Here is a 25,540-nt window from a genome sequence, read left to right on the forward strand (position 1 = left end):
AAATTATTATGAACCATCACATTCCTCATGGTCATTTTAGTTATTACATAATCATTGAGTGGTCAGCCACACTTGACACTATCTCCCAGCATCCAAGATTGGAGATTCCTGGTCTGTTTAGAGTGTATGGTTTTGCACGAAATCTATCTAGGCTTGTGATTGCTTCAGTTTTATTTGTTAAGTAAAACCACAAGTATTTAATATTAAAGTACCAGTGGTTTGGTGTTTTTTTTTTTTTTTTTTTTTTTTTTTTGTCGTTCCCAATATTGGGCTTTGCGCCGGGAAAAGTCTGAATACTGGAGCTATAGAGTTAACTCTAAAAGTACTTTTATTGGTTTCTAGAAACTGGAAGAAGAGAAAGGCAAAAAGGAAAAAGAAAGACAGGAAATTGAGAAAGAACGGAGAGAAAGAGAGAGGGAGCGTGAAAGGGAACGAGAAAGGCGAGAACGGGAACGAGAAAGGGAAAGAGAACGTGAACGAGAAAAGGAGAAGGAACGGGAGCGGGAACGAGAACGGGATAGGGATCGTGACCGGACAAAAGAGAGAGATCGAGATCGGGATCGAGAGAGAGATCGGGACCGTGATCGAGAAAGGAGTTCAGATCGGAATAAGGATCGCAGTCGTTCAAGGTAAGGCTTTATGGAAGTTACTGTGTGCTTGATAGCTTTAATAGAACTGCAGGTTAGTACTCTCTTGGGCCATTTGCATGGATGTGGTGATAGAACTTCCTGAGACACGAAGCATACCTGGCTTGCTGTCTCACACACGTGTAAAATATTGGTTAAGGGCTTCCCTGGTGGTGCAGTGTATAAGAATCTGCCTCCCAGTGCAGGGGACACAGGTTCGATCCCTGGTCCGGGAAGATCCCACATGCCTCGGAGCAACTAAGCCCGTGCACCACAACTACTGAGCCTGCACTCTAGAGCCAGTGAGCCACAACTACTGAAGCCCGCGTGCCTAGAGCCCGTGCTCCGCAATAAGAGAAGCCACCGCAATGAGAAGCCCGCGCACCGCAATGAAGAGTAGCCCCCACTCACCGCAACTAGAGAAAGCCTGCACACAGCAACGAAGACCCAACACAGCCAAAAGTAAATAAACTAAAAAAAAGAAAAATATATTGGTTAAATTAACAATTTTCAACTTTAGTGTTAGTTTTTGTCTGAAGCCAGTTTTTATACAGATCCAGCACACACCAGCCGTCCACCCAGTGTTTTGGATAGACATGATTCCTTGTTCTCTCCGTTGGTCAGTGGGCATTTTCTCTAGTCACTGTTTGATTGAGGTCCCCTCTAGTGGGAAATCAGCTCTAGTACCACTGCTTTTAGCTCCTGGGGTCTGTTTGGTCCTGTAGCCCACTGGATGGCCACAACTTAACCTCCCAGGCTCTAAGTTTACTTTTTCTTTATGGCTTCTAGTAATTTATTTCACTTTGGTTTGGTTTTGTTTTATTTAAAATTTTTTCATAATTACACTGAATTCATATGACATATCATCTCAAATTATTTAGGAATGAGGTAGAGCGAAAGTGAACAAAGGAAGTGGAGAAGGGCGTGAGCAGAAGGAAGCCAGGAGACAGAGGGAAGAGAGGGAATCCCACCTTTTTTTTTTTCCCAAGCTAGTTTTCAAATATACATTGCTTGGTTGAGATACTATTCTACCTGATTATAGCTGAAGGGAGGTCCGCCGGTTACTGGAACTGGAATTCAGTACTCTTACTAATCTTTAGTGGGCATTAAAATCCTTCCCTTCCTTCCTCCACTGGAATAACCATTATTCTCTTGAATAACCACTATTGAGAATTTGACATGTATTAAAATGAGTGGTTTTATACTTTTACTACAGTGTACTGTTTTATATCATATATATACATAAATTTGTATAATTACATCCATGGTATCACAAATCTGCAGTTTGGTTTTATCACTCTGAATTAAATACTTGAGAACTTTTTATTGCTGATAGATGTACAGTTGACCCTTGAACAATGCCGGGGTTAGGGGTGCCGACCCTCTGTGCAGGCAAAAATTCGAGTATAACTTATAGTTGGCCCTCTGTATACACGGTTTTCCGTATCTGCGGTTCTTCATCCATGGATTCAACCAATTGTGGATTCGACCTACCTTGGATTGTGTAGTACTGTAGTATTTACTATTGAGAAAACTGTGTATAAGTGGACCTGCACAATTCAAACTCATGTTGTTCAAGGGTCAGCTGTAGTTCTAGTTTACCCGTGCAACATGTCAGAATGCTCTTTGCTTCTCACCTTTGCCGATATCTGTATTCCTTGATCACTAGTGAAATAGACTATCTTGTAACATGTTCTTTGGCCCTTGGTATTTCTCATATCCAGGTTTTTTTGTTTTCTGAGATGCTGATAAGCATTAACATTGAGTTTAGAAAGCAGTTCAGAATTTGGGGCCAGGATTATATTCTATGTCTTTCTGACTTGTATAGAGGAGTTTACAATTCTGCAGAAACCAAATGCTAAATTCTGGCTAGTGAGTTTGTATATTATTTCATAATATATGTTGTCCTACTTTCTCTTGGGTTTAAACGAAAACACAGACTGACAGATTTTTTAAATCTTTTGTTGATGTAGAGAAAAGAGCAGAGATCGTGAAAGGGAACGGGAGAGGGAAAGAGAGAGAGAGAGAGAACGGGAACGAGAAAGAGAACGAGAGCGAGAGAGAGAGCGAGAAAGGGAACGGGAGCGCGAGAGAGAAAAAGACAAGAAGCGGGACCGAGAAGAGGATGAAGAAGATGCATATGAACGAAGAAAACTTGAAAGAAAGCTCCGAGAGAAAGAGGCTGCTTATCAAGAGGTAAATTGAGGGAAAGCTTTTATTCTTAAATCTTGGTACTTAGTAGATTAGTCAAAAATTTTAGAACCCTTTGTGTACATTTTTAAGCTTCGACAATTTCTCTTTTTAGCGCCTTAAGAATTGGGAAATCAGAGAACGAAAGAAAACCCGGGAGTATGAGAAAGAGGCTGAAAGAGAAGAAGAAAGAAGAAGAGAAATGGTAATTTTCTTGGTTAAAAATAAGTGATTTTTCAGATAAAAATCAGATCAAATCTTTATTAAGTAGAAGTGACTTTATAGTTAAAAAGTATGAGCTCCCAGTATAGATAATTTTTATATATTTCAAGTAACTTTGGGACAATTTCAGTACACCAAAATGCTTTTCCCTCCTATTTTTCACGTTTTTGCTCCCTATAAACTAAATTACCATTTGGCATACTGTCAAATCTGTCGTAGTATAAAATGAGAATTTATAGACCTTGCTTTGATGAAGAATCTGCAATATTTTTGAATTTCAAGAGGCTTTTTAGAGGCTTTGATATTCTGTATTAGTGTAGTACATTTGGATGAAGGAAATAGTCTCATGAGAAGACCTGTTTTTAGAAATCAAAATTATTGACTTCAGTATATAGCGCTTATAAATTATAGTTTTTCCTTATGTTACTACATTATCCTTTTAACTATATGATAATCATAAAAATGAATGTTGTTATTTTTTCATTTACACTGTTTGATCGACTGTAACAGTGAAAGCAATTGGCCAAGGTTGTTACCTAAGTAAAATGACAAAAAGATAATTTATTTTATCATAGTACTTGCTTCAGTATTATGTTCCATATGTTCTATCATTTCCAGAAGTTCATAAAGGTTTCTTTATCTCCAGTTTGGAGAGTATTCTTCCAAAAACATTACTGAAGTTAGGAATCTTCTTCAAATAGCTTTTGAACATGAGACATAGAGGGAATTTTTGTAAGTAACCAAAAGAGTGCATGCAGCAACTAGATAGATAGTATAGTTTTCCGGATGGTAGGTCTTCTAAGGTCCTACAGTTATTTAAAATAATTTGATTTCCCTGGATTGTAGCTCCCATTCTAGAATTTCTTCATAAACCCTAGTTAGAAAATAGAGAATAATATAGTAAGAGACATAATTATTTGAAGAAGTGATTCCGCTTCCTGCAAGCAAATCTGAAACCTGTTTTTCTAGAGAAAAATTTCCTATTAGTTATTTTTTGTTTGGAAGCTTAAAAAATATCCAGTTAGAAAAGCAGTTACTTGCTCATTAAAAAATGTTCAAGTAGCAGAAGTGTATAGTGTAAAAAGTCACCTCATGAAAGGTGACTTATGTTAATATTTCAGTGTGTACATTATGGGCCTGTGTGTGTGTGTGTGTGTGTGTGTGTATGTATTTGGCTGCATTGGTTTTCATTGCTGCATGCGGGCTTTCTAGTTTGTTGAGCAGGGACTACTCTTCGCTGTGGTGCGCGGGCTTCTCATTGGGGTGGCTTCTCTTGTTGCAGAGCACGGGCTCTAGGCGCATGGGCTTCAGTAGTTGCGGCACGTGGGCTCGGTAGTTGCGGCTCATGGGCTCTAGAGCACAGGCTCAGTAGTTGTGGCACATGGGCTTAGCTGCTCCGCGGCATGTGGGATCTTCCCCGACCAGGGTTCGAACCTGTGTCCCCTGTGTTGGCAGGCAGGTTCTTAACCATTGCCCCACCAGGGAAGTCCCCTGTGTTTTATTTAGATATTTGTAAATATTGTCATCGCTACCTGACAATCTACTTGAATGCATTTGACAGATTTTGTGCTAGGTACTGGGTGTACAAGAATAACTAATGCTTCAAACTCTTAAACAATTGGGTAGTATTGTCAGAGAGATGAAGTGGTTACTGTATTGTGTGTGTGAGTGTTTAAGGTATGATAATGGTGTGTTCACAGTATTTTGGGAGTGGAGTACAGAGAAAGTGATTAATTTTGTCTGGGGGAAGGAGTTGGTTATGGATAGATGGTTACATTGGGGAAGTCTTTAGAGAGGTGTAACATTTGAACTGGATGAAATGTGTTAATATTTTACTGTAGTCAGAAACCTACATCTGCTTTGTTTATAATATTGTTGGTATAGTAGATAGAGATGTAGATTATAAATACTCATTTTAAAGTATTTTTTATGTCTGTATATTAGATATAATATAATTAGATATAATTTCTGTGAAATATAATAGTTGTATTTAGAATTCCAAAAATAGGAGTAAGAGATTCATGTACTTTCATTGTTTGTGTACTCAAAGTTAGGCAGGCATTACCTTTCGATTGATGCATAAACGTGATTTAAATTTTTAATCCTGCAATTCATAAAAACTACTTGTACCATCATCTACCTATAAACGAAATGTAAAATATTTTTGTCCAGTTAACAGATTCAATAAGATAACTTTCAGTTTTCTTTCTTGGTGTGCTTAGGTTTCATTAGAAAAAAATTACTGGGGGCTTCCCTGGTGGCGCAGTGGTTGAGAGTCCACCTGCCGATGCAGGGGACACGGGTTCGTGCCCCGGTCCGGGAGGATCCCACATGCCGCGGAGCGGCTAGGCCCGTGAGCCATGGCCGCTGAGCCTGTGCGTCCGGAGCCTGCGCTCCGCAAGGGGAGAGGCCACAACAGTGAGAGGCCCACGTACCGCAAAAAAAAAGAAAGAAAAAAGAAAAAGAAAAAAATTACTGTACTTTGAAGTGTATCTTCAGAGAGAAAATTTATTGTAGCATACCATCAGTATATGTGGCTTTCATTTCATGGATAAGCCCTAAATCTGACTTGCTTTTAAGAGTAAAAGATTTTAAAAATCTAATGTTACTTACATTTAATATATGAAGTTTATGAGAATGAAAGAGTTCAAGTGGTATGGATAAGAAAAATCTGTTCCCAAGAAAGGGCGAGGGAATAATCTAAATTACTTCTGTGTTAATTTTGCACACTTTGTCCTTCATTTCCTCAAAGGCAAAAGAAGCTAAACGACTAAAAGAATTCTTAGAAGATTATGATGATGATAGAGATGACCCCAAATATTACAGGTAAAGAAGCCTTGCTTTATGAACTCATACTGTCAGCTTTTTATTAGCCGTATTATCTCTTGTCTACAAGAGAGTGCAAGTTCACTCAGTGGAATAAGAAAGAAATCTTTGAATTCATCTTCTAATTATCCCCATAGTTGATAATGCTGTTTTCCGGGGGTCCGGGCCTGTTATAAAAGAATTGACAATTCTGTGCACCTTCTGTGGAGGAAGGTTCATAATAGTATTGTGACAAATTAACTTTTCTTCCTGTGTTTTATTTTTATTTTTTTAATTTATTAAAATGTGTGTTTGTTTGTTTATTTTGACTGCCCTGGGTCTTAGTTGCGGCATTCAGAATCTTTAGTTGCGGCATGCGGGCTCTTAGTTGCTGCATGCATGCGGGATCTAGTTCCCCAACCAGGGATCGAACCCCGGCCTCCTGCATTGGGAGTGTGGAGTCTTACCCTCTGGACCACCAGGGAAGTCCCTCATGTGTTTTAAAGAACTTCAGTTTTTATAGCAAATTATAACTTGCCTTTATGACTATCTAAGGTGGCCTAGAAATTTTTGTCTTCAAGATTTCTAGAGTGCTACATAGTAATCTGAACACCCTCCCACCCTCCTTCACCCAATTGCTCTACTATTATGAAGTGAGAGTTGTGAAGCCTGCGTTTCCTGATATCTGTTCCCGTGGCATTTCTGAACTGCTCTCATTCTTCTAACATTTATGGCACTTTGGTAAAATTGTTTGCTTTGTTCTGCTCCCTCCACTCCAAACTAGAATTTCCCTAAGGTTATGAACAATATTTTGATTTTTTTCCCATGTGCCTGGCATGATACAGGCATGTAGTGAATGCATTTAATATATATAATTTAATACACTGTAGCTGAAATAATCAAAACATTGGATTAACACTTTAAACTGAATGAATGCCAAGGATGTGACTTTGTAGAAAATGCAAAGTAAAATTATTGAATCATAGATTAGCAGTACATTATTTCAACATTCTGAGATATAATAAAGTGCTAAATAGAACCTCTGCTTTCTCTTGATTATGCCCTGCTGCTTCTGTTAATTTTTTTTTTCCCACAAGGGAAAGGAGTTGATTTAAATTGAAGGTACAAAACTAATATTTGGGATATTACTACTCCTTGTATTAATTTTTCACAACTTGGCCTCCAAGACAGCACAGATTACCTGTTAGTTTCCCTGTGGAATAGGTATAAAATGAGAGCATTCTTCCCTCTGAAAGCTACTTTTTTACTTGTAGATACTCATTTAGAATGACTTAAGAATGAGGCATGGCGGGCTTCCCTGGTGGCGCAGTGGTTGAGAGTCCGCCTGCCGATGCAGGGGACACGGGTTCGTGCCCTGGTCCGGGAAGATCCCACATGCCGCGGAGCGGCTGGGCCCGTGAGCCATGGCCGCTGAGCCTGCGCATCTGGAGCCTGTGCTCCGCAGTGGGAGAGGCCACAACAGTGAGAGGCCCGTGTACCGCAAAAAAAAAAAAAAGAATGAGGCATGGTGATACGTGACAAGACAGTGCTGACTTAGTAAACGTTAACATGCAGAGAGCACACTGTCCTGGGTGTTCTACAGATATAGAGCATTAAGACAGTCTTCAGTCTCTTAGCATGCAGCTGTTAGTAAGGAAAGAACTTGATTTTGGAGACATTATGTGTAGTAGTTTAGACCTGAGTATTAAATAAGGCCTGTTATTTACTTTGCAGAGGAAGCGCTCTTCAGAAAAGGTTGCGTGATAGGGAAAAGGAAATGGAAGCAGATGAACGGGATAGGAAGAGAGAGAAGGAAGAGCTAGAGGAAATCAGGCAGCGCCTTTTGGCAGAAGGGCACCCGGACCCAGATGCAGAGCTCCAGAGGGTAAGATACTATGACATCCGTAACAATATTCTTTTAAGGCTATCATGTCATCTTAAGGCAGCCAACTATGATATAGTTTAGTTTATAAGGGAAATGTTTACACTCGATGCGTCTTGCTATTTGGGGGGAGGTATTAGTATTTTTTCTTTATTTTATTATGTAAGTCATCAATATTAGTTGATTTACAGCTTTATTTTCAACATCTTCTATATGTCTTACTCCTTTATTTCTGTCAAGTATTACTTATTAAGTGAATGTCTTTTAATGTAACTTGGCTAGAAACTGTCCTTCCTGTATGTGCCCTGACAGTTAATGACTTTTGTAGTCTGAATTCTCTCATTACCACCCTAAATATTTTATTTCCAAAACAAAGATGTTTTCATGAACAGCTTGTCATTTAAAAAGGAAAAGGAAAAAGACTGTGTCGTAGGACATGGCGTACCATTCTTGCTTTTAAGAATAGTGTCATGTTAGAAAAGTTTTTAGTTCTTAGTGTATCACAGATCTTAATACTATAAATTCTTCATATCAACTTTAAAAAATCTGTTATATGCTATTAACAGGAACCATGTCTTCTTACATGTCCCTTTTATTTTTCAAAATGAAATAGTGTTATTTTTTTCTGTTAAGTACTTATATGAGTAAATAGAAAGTGCAGACAACATAGAACACAGTAATGAAGAAATTAAAAACTGGCTGATTTCTTATAACCCCCCTCACACATAAGTTTTGTAAGTGGGAATATTGTTACATGTGCTTTTTTTCTAATGTGCTTTTTTTCATTTTTAGATTTTTATTGAAGTATAATTGACATATACAGTATTATATTAGTTTCAAGTGTACAGTAGTGATTTGACATGTGTATACATTATGAATTGATCACCACGATAAGTCTAGTAACCATCTGTCACCATACCAAGTTATTGTAACAATATTGACTATATTCCCTATGCTGTATGTTACATTCCCCATGAGTTATTTTATAACTGGAAGTTTGTACCTCTTAATCCCCTTCACGTTTTTGCCCTACCCCCCGTTCTGCTCCCCTCTGGTGACCACCAGCTTGTTCTCTTTATCTATGAGTCTGTTTCTGTTTTGTTTGGTTTTCTAATGTGCTTTTACTTCAGGTATAATCTTCCACCAAGAATTTCTCCAGTTTATAGTCCAGGTGTCTTTTCTTCATCATCATGGTAGTATTGTCAGTGTTTTAAATCCTTGCCATTATAACATTTAGGTTGGGGAATATTACTATGTTTTAATTCTCTGATTACCACTGGGTTTGAATGCCTTGCAGATGGTTTACTGGCCATTGTACTTCCTCTGTGAGTTGATAAATGGTGTTATGCACAGATTTTAAATTTTTGTGTAGTTCAGGATATGTATTTTTACTTTTGTTTTTCCTGTGTTTGTTTCATGCTCAGAAAACTTGCTGATGTATTCATCCCAGTTTATAATGCTCTTATGATGATTATTTTTTATTATATTTTGTAATTTCAGGGGGAGTGTTCATTTTGGTTTAGGACTTTGACTTCAGAATTCTCCCTCCCACCACTTCTTCCTTTTCCTGTTTGTGAATACAGAAGTGACTACCACCTTCAGCCATTACCAAGAAATAAAAAATGATTATCTATGACCAGGCTGAGGATTTGAGTTGCCTCTTGTGTATTGTGTATACTATTGGGTTGGCCAAAAAGTGCCTTTGGTTTTAAGTAAAAATAAAAGACACATTTTTCATATTCACCAAGAACTTTACTGAACAATGTATTCACCCTTTTGTTCGACCGACCTTCTGCCATTTTTCAGGCAACTTCATAATTCCATCTTCCCGAAACTTTTTATCTTTTTGAGCAAAGAACTGTTCCACGTGCCTTTTGCAGTCTTCCAGGGAATTGAAATTTTTTCCATTAAGAGAATTTTGTAAAGACCGAAATAAATGGAAATCCGAAGGTGCAATATCTGGTGAATACAGGGAATGAATCAGAACTTCCCAGCCAAGCTGTAACAGTTTTTGCCTGGTCATCAAAGAAACATGCAGTCTTGCGTTATCCTGATGGAAGATTATGCATTTTCTCTTGACTAATTCTGGATGCTTTTCGTCGAGTGCTGCTTTCAGTTGGTCTAATGGGGAGCCGTACTTTTTGGAATTAATCATTTGATTTTCTGGAAGGAGCTGATATAATAGAGGGCTCCCAATCCCACCATATATACAACGTCACCTTCTTTGGATGAAGACTGGCCTTTGGTGTGGTTGGTGGTCGTTTATTTTGCTTGCCCCACGATCTCTTCCGTTCCACATTATTGTACAGTATCCATTTTCATCACCCATCACAATATGTTTTAGAAACGGAACATTGTCATTACGTTTAAGGAGAGACTCGCATGCAGAAATACGGTTAAGACGTTTTTTTCACTTAACTTACGTGGAACCCAGACATCAAAGCGATTCACATAACCAAGCTGGTGCAAATGATTTTCAACGCTTGATTTGGATATTTTGAGTATGTTGGCTATCTCTTGCGTGGTATAACGTTGATTGCTCTCAATGGCTCGATTTGATTGCTATCAACTTGAACTGGTCTACCCGACCATGGAGCATCGTCCAGCCAGAAATCTCCAGCATGAAACTTTGCAGACCACTTTTGACATGTTCAATCAGTCACAGCACCTTCTCCATACACGGCGCAAATCTTTTTTGCATCTTGGTTGCATTTTTACCTTTCTTGAAATAATAAAGAGTAATATGCTAAAAATGTTGGTTTTTTCCTTCCATCTTCAATATTAAAATGGATACACAAAAATTCACCAATTTTGATGTCTTTTTTTTAAATGCACGCTGATACGACAGCTGTCACGTACAGTCTAACAAAATTGTTTCGAATGAAGTTAAAGACAGCTAAGTGCTACTAGAGCCAAAAAAACCCGAGCGAACCTTTTGACCAACCCAATAAAATAAAATTTCTGGTTATAATTACTTTAATAAAGATATAAAAACATACTTTTCATTTTGAATTAGGCAACTATTAGCAATTACCTTTGTTATCTCTGTAGAGTGTATACAAGCCACTGAAGAATGGTAATATATGTGAAATACTAAAAAAACATTTTGCAGAGTACCTGATATATTCTATAGACTTAGTTCTGGTTATAGAAGGAGGCAATGTTTTGTTATTCCTAAGGAAAAAGAAAAATAGAGATTTTGTGAAAGATAAAACATAGAGCTGGTTGAATGGAAGATAGTTGGGGTCTGTTTCAGTTGACCAGGTTATTTTCTGGTTTTAGATGGAACAAGAGGCTGAGAGGCGCAGACAACCACAGATAAAGCAAGAACCAGAATCAGAGGAAGAGGAAGAAGAAAAGCAAGAAAAAGAAGAAAAACGAGAGGAACCCATGGAAGAGGAGGAAGAGCCAGAGCAAAAGCCCTGTCTCAAACCAACTCTGAGGCCCATCAGTTCTGCCCCATCTGTTTCCTCTGCCAGTGGCAATGCAACTCCCAACACTCCTGGAGATGAGTCTCCCTGTGGTATTATTATTCCTCATGAAAATTCACCAGATCAACAACAACCTGAGGAGCATAGGCCAAAAATAGGACTGAGTCTTAAACTGGGTACGTTAGCATTTCCTTCCTTCCTTTTTTCCTCCTTTCCCCCTCTACCCGCCACAACTACATAAATTTTGCCTTAAGGAAAAAATAAATATGTACTGCTTAGTAGGTAGTTAGAAAACTAGTTTAAAAAAAATGCCTTTCTAGCTCATGATTGTTTTCATAGTTCTGCTAGTGCTTCTGTATCTGCAGCTGCCTTGAGTTCTGAGAAGAAGTGAAAAGTTAAATTTTCTAGCGCTTGTGAGTAGTGAGTTCTTTTTTATAGCTGGGGTCTTCCTCTGAGATTTGTAGAGGTATATTTACACTGCTTTTTAGGCATGGTGGGTTGTAAAATGTAACATTTGAAAATTAAGTCATTGTGCTAATACCATGTTTTTACTATAGGGGCTTCCAATAGTCCTGGTCAGCCTAATTCTGTGAAGAGAAAGAAACTCCCTGTAGATAGTGTCTTTAACAAATTTGAGGATGAAGACAGTGATGATGTACCCCGAAAAAGGAAACTGGTTCCCTTGGATTATGGTGAAGATGATAAAAATGCTGCCAAAGGCACTGTGAACACTGAAGAAAAGCGCAAACACATTAAGAGTCTCATTGAAAAAATCCCTACAGCCAAACCTGAGCTCTTTGCTTATCCCCTGGATTGGTCTATTGTGGATTCTGTGAGTAGCAAATTGTATTTCATTATTTTTTTGCAAGTTTTTGGTTTTGACTATAGCACACAAACTCAGTTCATTCCGTTTATGACAAATAGGGGTGATAAGGTGGCTAGAATCTTGACATGGTCAATAATAATAGATTATTGTGGAAATTCTTATTGGTACCAGAGGTCTTCATAAATGAGAAGCAAATAATTTCGTCTCGATACATATCTGTCTTAGTTCAACTTGTTAATGGTCATACTGCATTTTAGCCTTAAGAAAAATTATGAAGTTATATAGGTTTTTTAAGTAAATGTAATAAAAAGCTCTTCAATTTAGTAACCATGCTTTATTTTATAGATATTGATGGAACGACGAATTAGACCATGGATTAATAAAAAAATCATAGAATACATAGGTGAAGAAGAAGCTACATTAGTTGATTTTGTTTGTTCTAAGGTTAGTCTTTTACTCTTTCCCCAACATTTGTTATATACTTCAAAATGTTAGACTTTCTAAGTTGAAAATTTTTACAGGGCCAAGTCAGTGATAATTTAGTTTTAATTACAAGAGCCGGGGCTTCCCTGGTGGCTCAGTGGTTGAGAGTCCGCCTGCCGATGCAGGGGACACAGGTTCGTGCCCCGGTCTGGGAGGATCCCACGTGCCACGGAGCGGCTGGGCCCGTGAGCCATGGCCGCTGAGCCTGTGCGTCCGGAGCCTGTGCTCCGCAATGGGAGAGGCCACAACAGTGAGAGGCCCGCGTACCACAAAAAAAAAAAAAAAAAAAGAGTCATGGCTACTTAAGTGAACCCCTCTATACTATTTCAGACCCCACACTGCATGCTTTCATTTCAGAGGGTCAGAGAGGACAGAATAGCTGGCTGCTGCCAATTTTGCTCTCTCCCTGCCCCTGAGAATGTCTTGCCACCCTCTTCTTGTCTTAATGGTTAGAATGTTGCTGAAGTACAGTTGAGGTTTTGTGGAGACAGCCAATAGTTTGTCTCAATTCTTTGTTAGTCATCCATCCTTTAGAAAAGAAAGTAGTGCCCTTCATAGCATAATAGTGGTGTTAACTGACTGATTACTGTGTGCCAGGCTTCTTTCCTGGGAGGTACGGTGTTAAGCATTTTACAAAACTTCATTTTCTTCAAACTTCCCAACAACCTTAGGAAGTGCAAGTTACTAACAGTATCCCCATTCAATACATGAAGAAATTGAGGCTTAGGGAGAGATCGTGTCTTGACCATGGTTACATGATAAGTAGCCTGTAGAACTCATGCTCTTAACCACCAAGGTATACCACATCCTTTTATTGTCCCCTGAAGGCAAAGTATTTCTATAAAGGAATAGCTAATTGCATTTTAAGGAAATGGTATTTTTCTACCAGTACTGCTCTTTTAACATTAGGCATAGCTAATTTAAGTGACCCTTTCCACTTGTCATTACTGTAGCATAAACACTTATAAGTCTGGATTTGAATTAGAAGACAAATAATGTGATGATTAAGATCCCAGGTTTTAGTGTCAGACTTTTATTGAAAAGAGGGAGATTCTGGGAATTAAGAAATTTATAGAAAGGTTCTAAAGTCACAAGAAATTCTCATACTAGTTTGAGGGTACCTTAAAAATTTTTTTTTACTGTATTGCTAATGTTTTGTTTATTTTCAAAGTGACAATCTTTTTTTTTCTCTTAGGTTATGGCTCATAGTTCACCTCAGAGCATTTTAGATGATGTTGCCATGGTAAGTTAGAAATTTACTGTTGTTAATATTTTAACTACACAGGGAGATCAGCTCAGTGCTTTGTGACAACCTAGAGGGATGGGATAGGGAGGGTGGGAGGGAGGTTCAAGAGGGAGGGGATATGGGGATATATGTATGCATATAGCTGATTCACTTTGTTGTACAGCAGAAACTAACACAACACTGTAAAGCAATTATACTCCAATAAAGATGCGAAAAAAATTTAAATTAATATCTGTGAACAAACTAACTTCTCTGAATTTGACTGAATTTCTCCCTGTGTTGGTTCCAGAATCTTTATGGGCCTGAATTAAAATTTGAACATGCATTAAGAGGTTAAAGGTGTTCATAGTAAGGTATTATTAGACAACAGTAGAGTTAGGGGTTTGTTTGTTTGTTTTTTCCTTTGCGGTACGCAGGCCTCTCACTGTTGGGGCCTCTCCCGTTGCGGAGCACAGGCTCCAGACGCGCAGGCTCAGCGGCCATGGTTCACGGGCCCAGCCGCTCCGCGATATGTGGGATCTTCCCGGACCGGGGCATGAACCCGTGTCCCCTGCATCGGCAGGCGGACTCTCAATCACTGTGCCACCAGGGAAGCCTGAGTTAGGGTTTTTTTTATCATTCTCTCCCCTCCCCTGTTTTTGGTGTTTGTGTGTATAGATTCTGAATCTATTCATAAATTTAGAGACCATTTATTAAGTGTTTACTGGGTAGAGCAATGTGCTAGAAGCACAGAAAGGTGGAAAATCTGCCCTTAAAGAACCAGCAGGGAAACAGGTACACCAATATTGATACTGTAATATCCTTAGTATAATGGGGATATATAAAAATGATCATGGGGGCAGAGGAGATAAGAGTAGTTAAGTGTTGAGGGCAGTTAGGGAAACCATCACAGGAATTACCATGTAAACAGACTTGAAGATTGTATTACTCTTTTGTCACTTGGGCAGGTGTCTGTTGGGTTGGTAGTAGTTAAACATCAAATCCCAAATTGCACTTAATTTGGATATTAGAGTTAGTGGTTGTGGTTGCATTGAGTTTGTGAAGAAAGAAAGGAAGAGAATTGATGGTAAAGGTGAGAGAGTGATTGAATGGACTGTGAACTCCAGTCTAGGAAGAAAAGGAAATAATATCAGAACAGAGTTGGTGGTCTGAATGAATCAAGGACTGGTGGTTCCAGTGAAGCTGTGGGAGATGTGTTTGAATGAAATAACTAGAAAGAGAGGTTTAGTTAGAGAGTAGAATGTTTAAGAATACAATTGGTAAATTAATCCAGATGATGGCAAGGTGCAAAGTATGGCCATGGGAGTTTCTGGGGCAGAGTTGATGTCATTGTTTAGAATATCAGTGAACTTTAAGCTGGGTTATAACACAGAAATAGAAATTACTGTGTGTTGGGACTGGGATTGGAGAGAAATACAAGAACCAGCTGCCAGAGCACTCATTTAATGTGGATGAAAGACTAGATATTTGCTAGACAGCTGCTGTTGGAGTGAACCGGTGGTGTAATGAGATCTCGCCAACCTCAGTGGAGATATTGTTTACGAGGAGAGAAACAATGAAGATCCAGCAGCTTCCCCTCTCTTGTGGAGACTAAAGCTTTGAAAGTGAGGAACTTTCTCAGAAGGCCACAGAGGTGTCAGGGTCTTTAGGGGACGTACCACATTTTCAGTTAAGGTAAGGAGATGGAAAGTCTAATTAAAGAAGTTGGGGATGGTTAGTATAAAGTGGAATAGGGTCTAAAGGGCAGAGTGGGAAAGTAGCAACGGGAAGAAGAGTCAGAGAGGAAGAAGAAACGTCAAGCATGATGTGAGATGATAGGTGACCAGGGGAACTTTCATTTTGAGCTGCAATTAAAGTTGTCAGGGAGTGCCATAGGAGGGTGCCTAACTAAAAGGAGCTCTAAGGTCAAGATGTTATGTGTCCAAGCACTATATGATGTCTGAAGCCAGATAACATTAGTTTTCTGCTGCCTAGCTAGCCTAATGCATCTGTTGTCTAAAATTCCTGAAAAAACGTTTGTGAAAAGTTTGATGCCATAATGCTGAGCTTCAGATGAAAGGAGAAATGTGAATAGATGCCAGTCCTTAGGGATACAATCTGAACTTCCTTGACCTTCCAGCCTCTTCACAAAGTTATCCTTCAGTGAAGAGAGGGTTTTGTAGTTAGGCCTGAGTTAAGGAATTAAAAAAAAAAAAAAAAAAATCAGAGAATTCCTGGCAGTCCAGTGGTTAGGACTCTACACTTTCACTGCCAAGGGCCCAGGTTCAATCCCTGGTGGGGGAACTGAGATCCCACAAGCCATGCAGCCACAAAAAAAAAAAAATCAGTGTTCTGGTTTGTGGCCTTGGCAGAGGTATAATCACTGTTGGTGAAGATGTCATGTGTCACTATTAATCCGTTTTGATCTGTTGAAATAGTTTGATATTTAGAGTATAATTAAACTCTACTGTTTATTCACTTATATTGTTTTTGATTATTTTCTGGCTCATTGTTGATCAGAGTGGGAGGAAACCAATTGAGTTGGTGTTGTCAGCCAGTTCTGGTAATAGCTCATGGACCCTCTCAATATTTTTTGAATAAATGAGATGGAAATTTTAGCTCAAGTAGTATTTTGCTCTTATTAGAAATCTGACTTTTTCAAACTGTACCTTTCCTCATTTTATGTAAGTTAATGAACTTTGGTTGCATTTTTGTACCTGGGTTCAATTCCTCATTAATTAGTGTTGCAGCGTAGTTCATTTTTTTTTTTTTGGCTGCAGGATCTTAGTTCCCTGACCAGGGATTGAATCTGCACCCTTGGCAGTGAGAACGTGGAGTCCTAACCACTGGACCACGAGGGAATTCCCACAGCATATTTTTTTTTAAACTATGGGTTACGTCTGGCTCATAGATGTCTTATTTAAGTTCTTTATTTGTCATCACTGAGAAATGTAAGGAAATTTCTCAGGAAAATCGATTTCTGGCTTGTCTTAGGTACTTACTGATTGTACTAATAAGCACTCTTCAAGGCACTTGGTGCATATCAACTTTTAATTCCCACAGTAGAAGCAGTATAACATAGCTACTACAACCTCTGTCTTACAGATGAGAGAACTGAGGCTCATTGTGATTAAGTAACCCAACCAAGAACACGTAACTAATAGGAGGTAGAAGAGCTATTTGAATCCAAGTAGTCTGGCTAGAGCTCTGGTTTGCTTAACTCCTAACCTGCTTCTCCAGAGTCTTGGCAGCATTAGGCCAGATGCCATTATGACGGTGGTACCCTGGAACTCAGTCATTGCTGCCTTCTGAGAAGGAAGCATGCTATTCCAGTTTACCACACAGCAGCCCTGGTGTAGAGTGCCACATATGTGTGGGTGATGAGGGCAGGAGTAGTGCAGTGGTGAGGACATGATGCAACTAACTCATAGGTAGATAGAAAAAATAAGTTGATTTGCCAAGGAGAAAAGACCTTTTATTTATTCAGTAGTCTTGTGTCCCTTGTAATGATAGTGTTCACTTTGTTTACTCTATCCCAGATACTATATTAAAATGCTATACATATATTCTCATTTAATATTTCAGTGTCACTTATGTAATAAGTGCTCATAAATGTTAAGATTGTGAGGTTCTTGGGGAGGGGTAAATGAGATACTCTGTATTAAGTATTATGTAGTTATATAACCAGTTCTGTCTAAATTACTATGTTCTTTATAACATTTGCTTTCCTCAGGAAGTAGTTTTCCAAGACATGTATAAATAAATGCTTGTTGGTAGATAAAAGCCTTTTTTATTCCAGTCACCTTGTTGGGAGATGCGTATGATTGCTTCTCTTACGTGTGTAAGTGTTTTTTGTCTTCTTCCTTTTCTAGGTACTTGATGAAGAAGCAGAAGTTTTTATAGTCAAGATGTGGAGATTATTGATATATGAAACAGAAGCCAAGAAAATTGGTCTTGTGAAGTAAAATTCTTTTTACATTTAGAGTTCCATTTCAGATTTCTTCTTTCCCACCCTTCAAAGGACTTCAAATTTTTTTTTGTCTTCAAAGACGTTTGTGAGATCTGTAATTTTTTTTTTAATGTAGAAAATGTGAATTTTTTTTTGTCCTCTAATTTGTTAATGCCATGTGTACTCCCTTGGTTGTAAAGACATCTGAATCCTACCATGGTTCTCTTTATACTCACCAGGTACAAATTACTGGTATGTTTTATAAGCCGCAGCTACTGTACACAGCCTATCTGATATAATTTTGTTCTGCTGATTTGTTCCTTGTAAATATTAAAATGACTCCCCAATTCTTTTGCAGAATTGCACTTAATATTGAACTGTACTGTATAGGCACCAACATGAACAATTTTAAATTGAAAGAATACCAGTCATACCTATTACCCTTACCCCCTTGATCAAAAATGGCAGGCCCTCTTCATGGCATGGAATTTAAAATTAGAGTGCGAAAAGTAGCAGACAATCCATTCCTACTGTATCTCTGTATGAATGTGCTTGTGTGAATGTATGTATAAAAGTCTTACTTTTCCCTAATTTGCTTTGGAAGTTTCCCTGAAACATTTCCTAATTGAAGACCAGAATTGTAAAGGAAACATGGTATTGTGCCAACCCAAATGTCTGGGATAATTAGGTTATTAGTCTCCCGGAGTATGGTATTCTCTTGTGGCAAGCAACAGTTTGTTGAATGGAATGAGTTTTTCTGTTGAAAGCTGGCTGTGTCAGCCTCTCTTTTAAGGGAGTGTGAGTCACAGTGGTTTTTCCCCCCCGATTTCATTGTTCAGGTATGAGGCAGATCCTTAGATTCTGGAGAGCTTTATTTAAAGCATTTTTTGCACTAATTGGTCCTTAGTTTAATTTTGTACCCCTTTGTTTAAAAAAAAAAAAAAAGCTTCATTCAAAAAGCTTAAGTGAAAAAAATCTTTTTTAAAAATAAGCAAACTATAAAATTAGGCCATTTTACAGACTAGGAATGTTTGACAAAATACAATAGGAATTTAGCATGGCAATTTACAAAGTTTACGTCTTATTTCTGAGGATAAAGTAAATCGTTCAAAGCAGTTACCACTAGTTTTTCATTTTGTAAAGTGTTTCTATCTTGTGTGTGTATATGCAGGCACACACCTTGTTTACCTCTGCTCATCAAAGTTTAAAAACATACTGATGGTGTTCTTAGAGACATACATGGGGCTTTCTTTATTGTAGATCAGAAATTCACCAGGGAGCGAAATTACCTGAAAATGTAACAAGTTTTAAATAGTTCTTAACAGAAATTAGGTGCAGCTATTCCTGTGTCTGAGTATTTATTTTTTAAAAGATTGGGTGGGGGAGGGGTGTTAAAAAATGCATAACTGAGCTTGAGTTACTAGATTTTTTTTAATCGTAAGAGGACATTTGAAAACACTGTTCTTAACATTGGACCATGACATGGTTCCATTATGTAAATATTTCAAATATTAAAAATGTATATATTTGATCTTGGGGACTCGTTCTTTCAGAGTCTTGTTAAATAAATGGCATCATGTTGTAATTATGCGGTGCATACTAGAAACTTAACTTGAAAATATGGGCTGAATTTTTGACGGACTCAGTTTTTGAGTATTAGTAACTAAAGGTCAAAGAGGCCGTTTGCCTTATTTTGGATTAATCTGGACATCTGTGGAGATATTCCCCCCTTTAGTGTTATAATATTTTAAATTGTGGTTTCTGAAGGGAAAATTTAGAAACATGCTCCTTGCCATTTACAAATTCTTTTACTAGCCTTTTCTCAGATTGACCCCCAGCGTAACTCCCTGTTCAAGCAGTTTATTATGCCTGTCTGTCTTCTCTTACCATATTATTGCTTCTAAGGCATCATATTAGGTTGTTTTTATTTAGCCAGCATTAGCATGGAAGTTTATTCAGGTAGATTTAATTTTCCTTGCTTTGGTCTCTTCTGCTCTTTCAGTTACATTCACCTTAAAAGGGCCCTTGTGTGAGACCCTTGGGGGCACATACCATATACTGCATAACACTTCCAGTGACATTTGTGTCAGGATCCCAAATTTATACATTAACATTTCTGCAGCAAAACAGGATGATCACAGTCAGTGGGTTAAAAGACCCACTACATTAATAGCTTAATGTCAGTTCAAGTCAGGTTTTGCCACAAAGGTTAAACTTAAAGGTTTTCAGAGTTCTTATTTTTCAGGTTTGTATATAAAGAACTGGACATGTATAAGCTGGCATATTGTAGTGTCAGGAAGAATGCACATACGAAAATTTTTACTAAATTGCTTGAACTTTCTGGGTTGTCTTTACCATTTGTCCATAGGTTAATTTCAACTTGGAAACCTTAGTTAATCCATATTGCCCATTCAGTTTGTTATAAAATTAGATGAAAGTCTTGACAACCATTCTTGATGTGGCAGTTAGGAAACCAATGTGCTTTTTCTTCATTTGACCCTGTAAATAAAATAATTTTAAATGTGTATATCTGTGTACAGGAAGAAAGTGGTTTTTCTCAAACTTTAACATGCAGCTGAATCACCTGGGGGATCTTGTTAAAATGCAGACTTAGGGCTAGAGTGGGCCTGAGAGTTTGCCTTTCTCACCAGCTACCACATGTTGCCAGTGCTAAGTGATCCAAGAACTGCTTTGATTAGCAGTTTAAAGTGTCTACTCAGTACTAGTATTTTATCCTAATAGACTGCACTAATGCAGCTTAATTTTCTTTTTAAGTTCATTTTAAGGAGAAAAACATTTTTTGAGGCAAATAAAGAGGTAGGTATTATTTATGTTTATGAACATAAAGTAGTCTTCCAAAAAGGTTGCCTGAGAACAACTCCAATATTCTAGGCTTTATTCCCAGCCAGCCCCAGCACATTTTCTCCTGAGAGAAATTTGTTGTTACTCACTCTGAATCTTATCATAGCACTTCCTGATATGTAATAGTAGAGGCCGATGATTATTTTGTGGAGAGTGCGGTTTCAGGTACTAATCAGGCATGGATACTAAATATGGTGGACAAACTGAGAAAACAATGAGCTCGAGTCAAATTGTACTAAACATATTTAACATTTTTTTCTCCTTTAACATGAAGAAAAAATTTTAATGCAAATCAATGTAAGCAGGTATACAATGTGTATATGAGGCTTATTTACCCAGCTCTTTCAAATAAGTTCTATGAATGTTTCCACTTTCTACCCAAAAACTGCTGAAAGGTTTTATGTCAAAGTGGTTACACATTTTTCCAAGTCATATTTCAGCCTTCTATTATTAATATGAAATTGAGAAATTGTTTTGCTTCGCAAAAGATGGTGACATTGATTTGTGAATACCAGTAGCTAAAGAAAGGTATTAGAAGGAATCCCAAACAGGCAAAGAAATAGGCAGTCTAAGTGTCGGGAAGAAAACTAGGGAAATTCACATGTGTATATTTTAAACCCAGGAATTATTACTATTACATTCATACTATAGACCAAGGTGAGCTTATAATATTTGATAAACTGGTAGATTTTTCGAAATGTGATTATGTTAAATTATTGAAATATTGTTTATTTGCATTTGAATGCTTAATTTTCATCTTTATTTAAAAGATTCTTTGCCTTTCATTTTATTACTTGACTCATATGAAGGCTAAATTAGGAATGGCAATCTGAAATGCCCAGGAAGAAAAGATAATTTCTATAAACAAAAATGAATAAAAATTTTTTTCAAGCCATGTTGTTTGAATTAAATGACGCTCTAAGTCTGCCTACTCTGCCTCATCATGTATTAGTTGGATAAGATGACTTTTGGATTGTCTTGCACAGAGTGGTAGCTGAAATATTAAGTGAGGTAACCCTTTCGTCTTTTTGTGTATGACTTATATTTGCCATTGAAGCACAATTAATATGTGCCATTCATGTTTTAAGCTAGATGGAGTGATAGACGTAAATAAGATCTCTCTAGTAGCTGACAGTCTAGTGGTGGAGAAAAAAATGAGAGGATCACTAATAGATACACAATGTACTATATGAACTGTCAAACTTGATGAGCTAACTTCAAGGTTGAGAGGAAAGGGATAGATAGTAGGAAGCTTCTCAGCAGAGATAGTAACATGTAGAGGGGACCTTAGAGATCACATAGTCTCTCTCTTTTTTGGCTGCACTGCACGGCATGCCGGATCGTAGCTTGCACCCTCAGCAGTGGAAGCGCGGAGTCCTAATCACTGGACCGCCAGGGAATTCCCGAGATCACATAGTCTTAACTACTCACTGCAACACTGCTACAGTGTTCCTTACGTTGGATGTCTAGAGGCCTGCATATTGGATTCTATCTAATTCATGGTCTAGATCTGCACTACCAAGTTTTTTAATTCATTTAAATAAAATTTAAAACTCAGTTCTTCAGTTACACTAGCCATATTTCAAGTGTTCAGAAGTGATGTGTGACTAAATTGAATTTAAAAATCCAGTTTTTTGTTTGCAGTATTCATATTTCAGGTGCTCAATAGCCATATTTAGCTAATGGTTACCAATATTGGGTAGACATTGCAGATTAAAGAACATTATTTTGACTAAAGAAAGTTACATTGGATAGATATGGTCTAGATGCTAATAGCCACCTAAGAGCAGAGGAAAGTGCTTGTTAATAAAATTCCCTCATAGGAAGCATTTTTAGCAAATCTTTGTTGAGGCAAAAAGTATTGTGAATTTAAAAATAGTTCTAAACAATTTTTCCTCGTTTTTTTCCTCATAACAAAAGGAAAAACTAGAGAACACTTCACATTGTAGAATCTAGAAACTCTGAAGGTTCATTTTTTTTTCCTGTCATTTAAAAGATAATGGCAAATATACCCAGGTGAAGAGATTTGGCTAATTGTTACAGCAGGTGGAAAAGCTAGATATTAAAGTTTCATTTTGAGTATATTCTTGAGACAAATTTTTTTTTAAACGGGGCCCAGGTTCTTTAAGAGGGAAATTAGATTTAATAAAATATTGACAGTCTCACAGAACTTAAGACTAAAAATGCAAGATGAGTAAGCTAAAGCCAGTCTTTCGTCTTGAGCTGTTCCAAATCTGAGCCAGATCCTTGCAAAGAATGAAAACGATGTGAGAGCTAGTAAGATAGAATATGGCCAAGCACCTAGTCTTGATGACAGTATTATTTTTCATTTTTCAATTCTACTTTACTCCCATAGCAAACAGAGCAATGATGTATAAATAAAGGTAAACTGCTTTTATGTGGGAAGTGTTAATAAATTGGATTGCCTTGCTGAATCTATGGTGTAAAGAACTGGCCTTGAACGCTGACTTAATTTACTTGTGACTAGTGACTGCTCTAGCCTCTCTAGAGGCTCGAACAGCCCCTCTCCCCAAGTAGCTCTAACAGGTCGGGCACTGGATTTCCTGTCTGCTTCATCTTTCACTGCTTACTATTGATTTTTGCCACCATTTTTTTCTTTCTTTCTTTCTTTCTTTTTTTTTTTTTTTTTGGTCATTTGTTTCTCCATTCCTGCTCCCAAGTCGAGACACTTCTGGGGAAAATATAAATGCACCACTGCAGATAGTATGGACCCTCTACTATTTTTCTCATTCTTTTACTGAACTTCACTTCTTAACCACAAACACTGCAGCTTTTATAGTTCTTAAACTTCCAGTGCTGGGACTTCCATGGTGGTCCAATGGTTAAGACTCTGCGCTTCCACTTCAAGGGAAACAGATGGTTTCAATCCGTGGTCGGGGGACTAAGATCCTGCATGCTGTGTGGCATGGCAAAAAAAAACCTTCCAGTGCTATCTTAGGTAGGTATGAATGAGTAGAAGTCATTTGATTTTCCCTCTTTCTTAGCAAATAACTCTCAAGGTTAACAAAAGCTTAACTTTAAAAATCATTTAGGCATATTCTCTCCAGTTTATAGCTCTCCAGTTTATGATGACATGCATCTTGAACCTTCGCTTTCTATAATTAAGGATGGGTACTCCTATCCAGAAGACCTCCCCCACTCCTGTTTCTGGTTTCTAACTACAGTTTGCAGTTTCTTGAGCCTTGCTCTGGGGTTTCCGTTATCTTCTTTCTTCCTTCAGGCTGGAATACTTTTTTTTTTTTCTTTTTCCCTGCGGTATGTGGGCCTCTCACTGTTGTGGCCTCTCCCGTTGCGGAGCACAGGCTCCGCACGCGCAGGCTCAGCGGCCATGGCTCACGGGCCCAGCCGCTCCGCGGCACGTGGGATCCTCCCGGATCGGGGCACGAACCCGCGTCCCCTGCATCGGCAGGCGGACTCCCAACCACTGCGCCACCAGGGAAGCCCTTGAATACGTTTTTTAAAGAAAACAGAAACTTAACCTTAGGTCCTCTCCTTTTCACTACAGTAGAGATTCCACAAAGAGTAGCTTATAGTTATATGCACTCTCCAAGTTTTTTTTTTTTTAACATCTTCGTTGGAGTATAATTGCTTTACAATGGTGTGTTAGTTTCTGCTTTATAACAGAGTGAATCAGTTATACATATGTCACCACATCTCTTCCCTCTTGCATCTCCCTCTATCCCACCCGTCTAGGTGGTCACAAATCACCGAGCTGATCTCCCTGTGCTATGCAGCTGCTTCCCACTAGATATCTATTTTACATTTGGTAGTGTATATATGTCCATGCCACTCTCTCACTTTATCCCAGCTTACCCTTCCCCCTCACCATATCCTCAAGTCCATTCTCTTTGGTCTGCATCTTTACCATCTTGCCCCAGGTTCTTCTGACCATTTCTTTTTCTTTTTTTAGATTCCATATATATGTGTTAGCATACGGTATTTGTTTTTCTCTTTCTGACTTCACTGTGTATGACAGTCTCTAGGTCCATCCACCTCACTACAGATAACTCAGTTTCGTTCCTTCTTATGGCTGAGTAATATTCCATTGTATTATATGTGCCACGTCTTCTTTATCCATTCATTTGTTTATGGACACTTAGGTTGCTTCCATGTCTTGGCTATTGTGAATAGAGCTGCAGTGAACATTTTGGTACATGACTCTCTTTGAATTATGGTTTTCTCAGGGTATATGCCCAGTAGTGGGATTGCTGGGTCATATAGTTCTATTTTTAGTTTTTTAAGGAACCTCCATACTGTTCTCCATAGTGGCTGTATCAATTTAAATTCCCACCAACAGTGCAAGAGAGTTCCCTTTTCTCCACACCCTCTCCAGCATTTATTGTTTGTAGATTTTTTGATGATGGCCATTCTGACTGGTGTGAGATGATACCTCATTGTAGTTTTGATTGGCATTTCTCTAATGATTAATGATGTTGAGCATTCTTTCATGTGTTGGCAATCTGTATATCTTCTTTGGAGAAATGTCTATTTTGGTCCTCTGACCATTTTTGGATTGGGTTGGTGGTTTTTGATATTGAGCTGCATGAGTTGCTTGTATGTTTTGGAGATTAATCCTTTGTCAGTTGCTTCATTTGCAAATATTTTCTCCCAATCTGAGGGTTGTCTTTTCGTCTTGTTTATGGTTTCCTTTGCTGTACAAAAGCTTTTAAGTTTCATTAGGTCCCATTTGTTTGTTTTTATTTCCATTTCTCTAGGAGGTGAGTTAAAAAGGATCTTGCTTCCAAATTTCTTAAGTCTCAGTCGGTAGTCTGTATCTCTCCATTCCACTGGTGACTGGTGATAGCCTAAATGAGACTCTGGCTTTTTAAGAGGCTACACCCTAGTTTACCTCTTAGCACTATGGATGTTTGTTCTCTATTTGGGACTCTTCTTCCTTGGTGTCTAGGATGTCACTTTAGCCTTGTTCCTCTAGTCTGTGTCTTTTTTTTTTTTTTTTACAAGATGGGACATATATTATAAAATATAGGAATTCAAAAGAGGCATACACTACATCCAAA

The 25,540-nt window shown here is 38.1% G+C and overlaps 1 protein-coding gene across 1 annotated transcript in view; it reads left to right on the plus strand.

Annotated features, from left to right (window-relative positions):
• Positions 1-20,166, plus strand: part of RBM25 (RNA binding motif protein 25) — a gene marked incomplete at its 5' end in the record, with an annotated part of 57,034 nt that extends 36,868 nt beyond the window's left edge. Inside the window, 10 exons of the mRNA XM_081228295.1 lie at positions 343-629; positions 2,600-2,822; positions 2,932-3,021; positions 5,791-5,864; positions 7,578-7,728; positions 11,008-11,332; positions 11,714-11,988; positions 12,328-12,426; positions 13,661-13,708; positions 17,563-20,166. Coding sequence (XP_081084421.1) covers positions 343-629; positions 2,600-2,822; positions 2,932-3,021; positions 5,791-5,864; positions 7,578-7,728; positions 11,008-11,332; positions 11,714-11,988; positions 12,328-12,426; positions 13,661-13,708; positions 17,563-17,655 — 1,665 coding nt within the window. The 3' untranslated portion in view covers positions 17,656-20,166. The remainder of the gene's footprint in view (positions 1-342; positions 630-2,599; positions 2,823-2,931; positions 3,022-5,790; positions 5,865-7,577; positions 7,729-11,007; positions 11,333-11,713; positions 11,989-12,327; positions 12,427-13,660; positions 13,709-17,562) is intronic.
• Between the last annotated feature and the right edge of the window lie 5,374 nt (positions 20,167-25,540).

This window comes from Mesoplodon bidens (genome assembly GCF_964165515.1).
Source record: "Mesoplodon bidens genome assembly, chromosome: 3".
Classification (NCBI taxonomy): Eukaryota; Metazoa; Chordata; class Mammalia; order Artiodactyla; family Ziphiidae; genus Mesoplodon; species Mesoplodon bidens.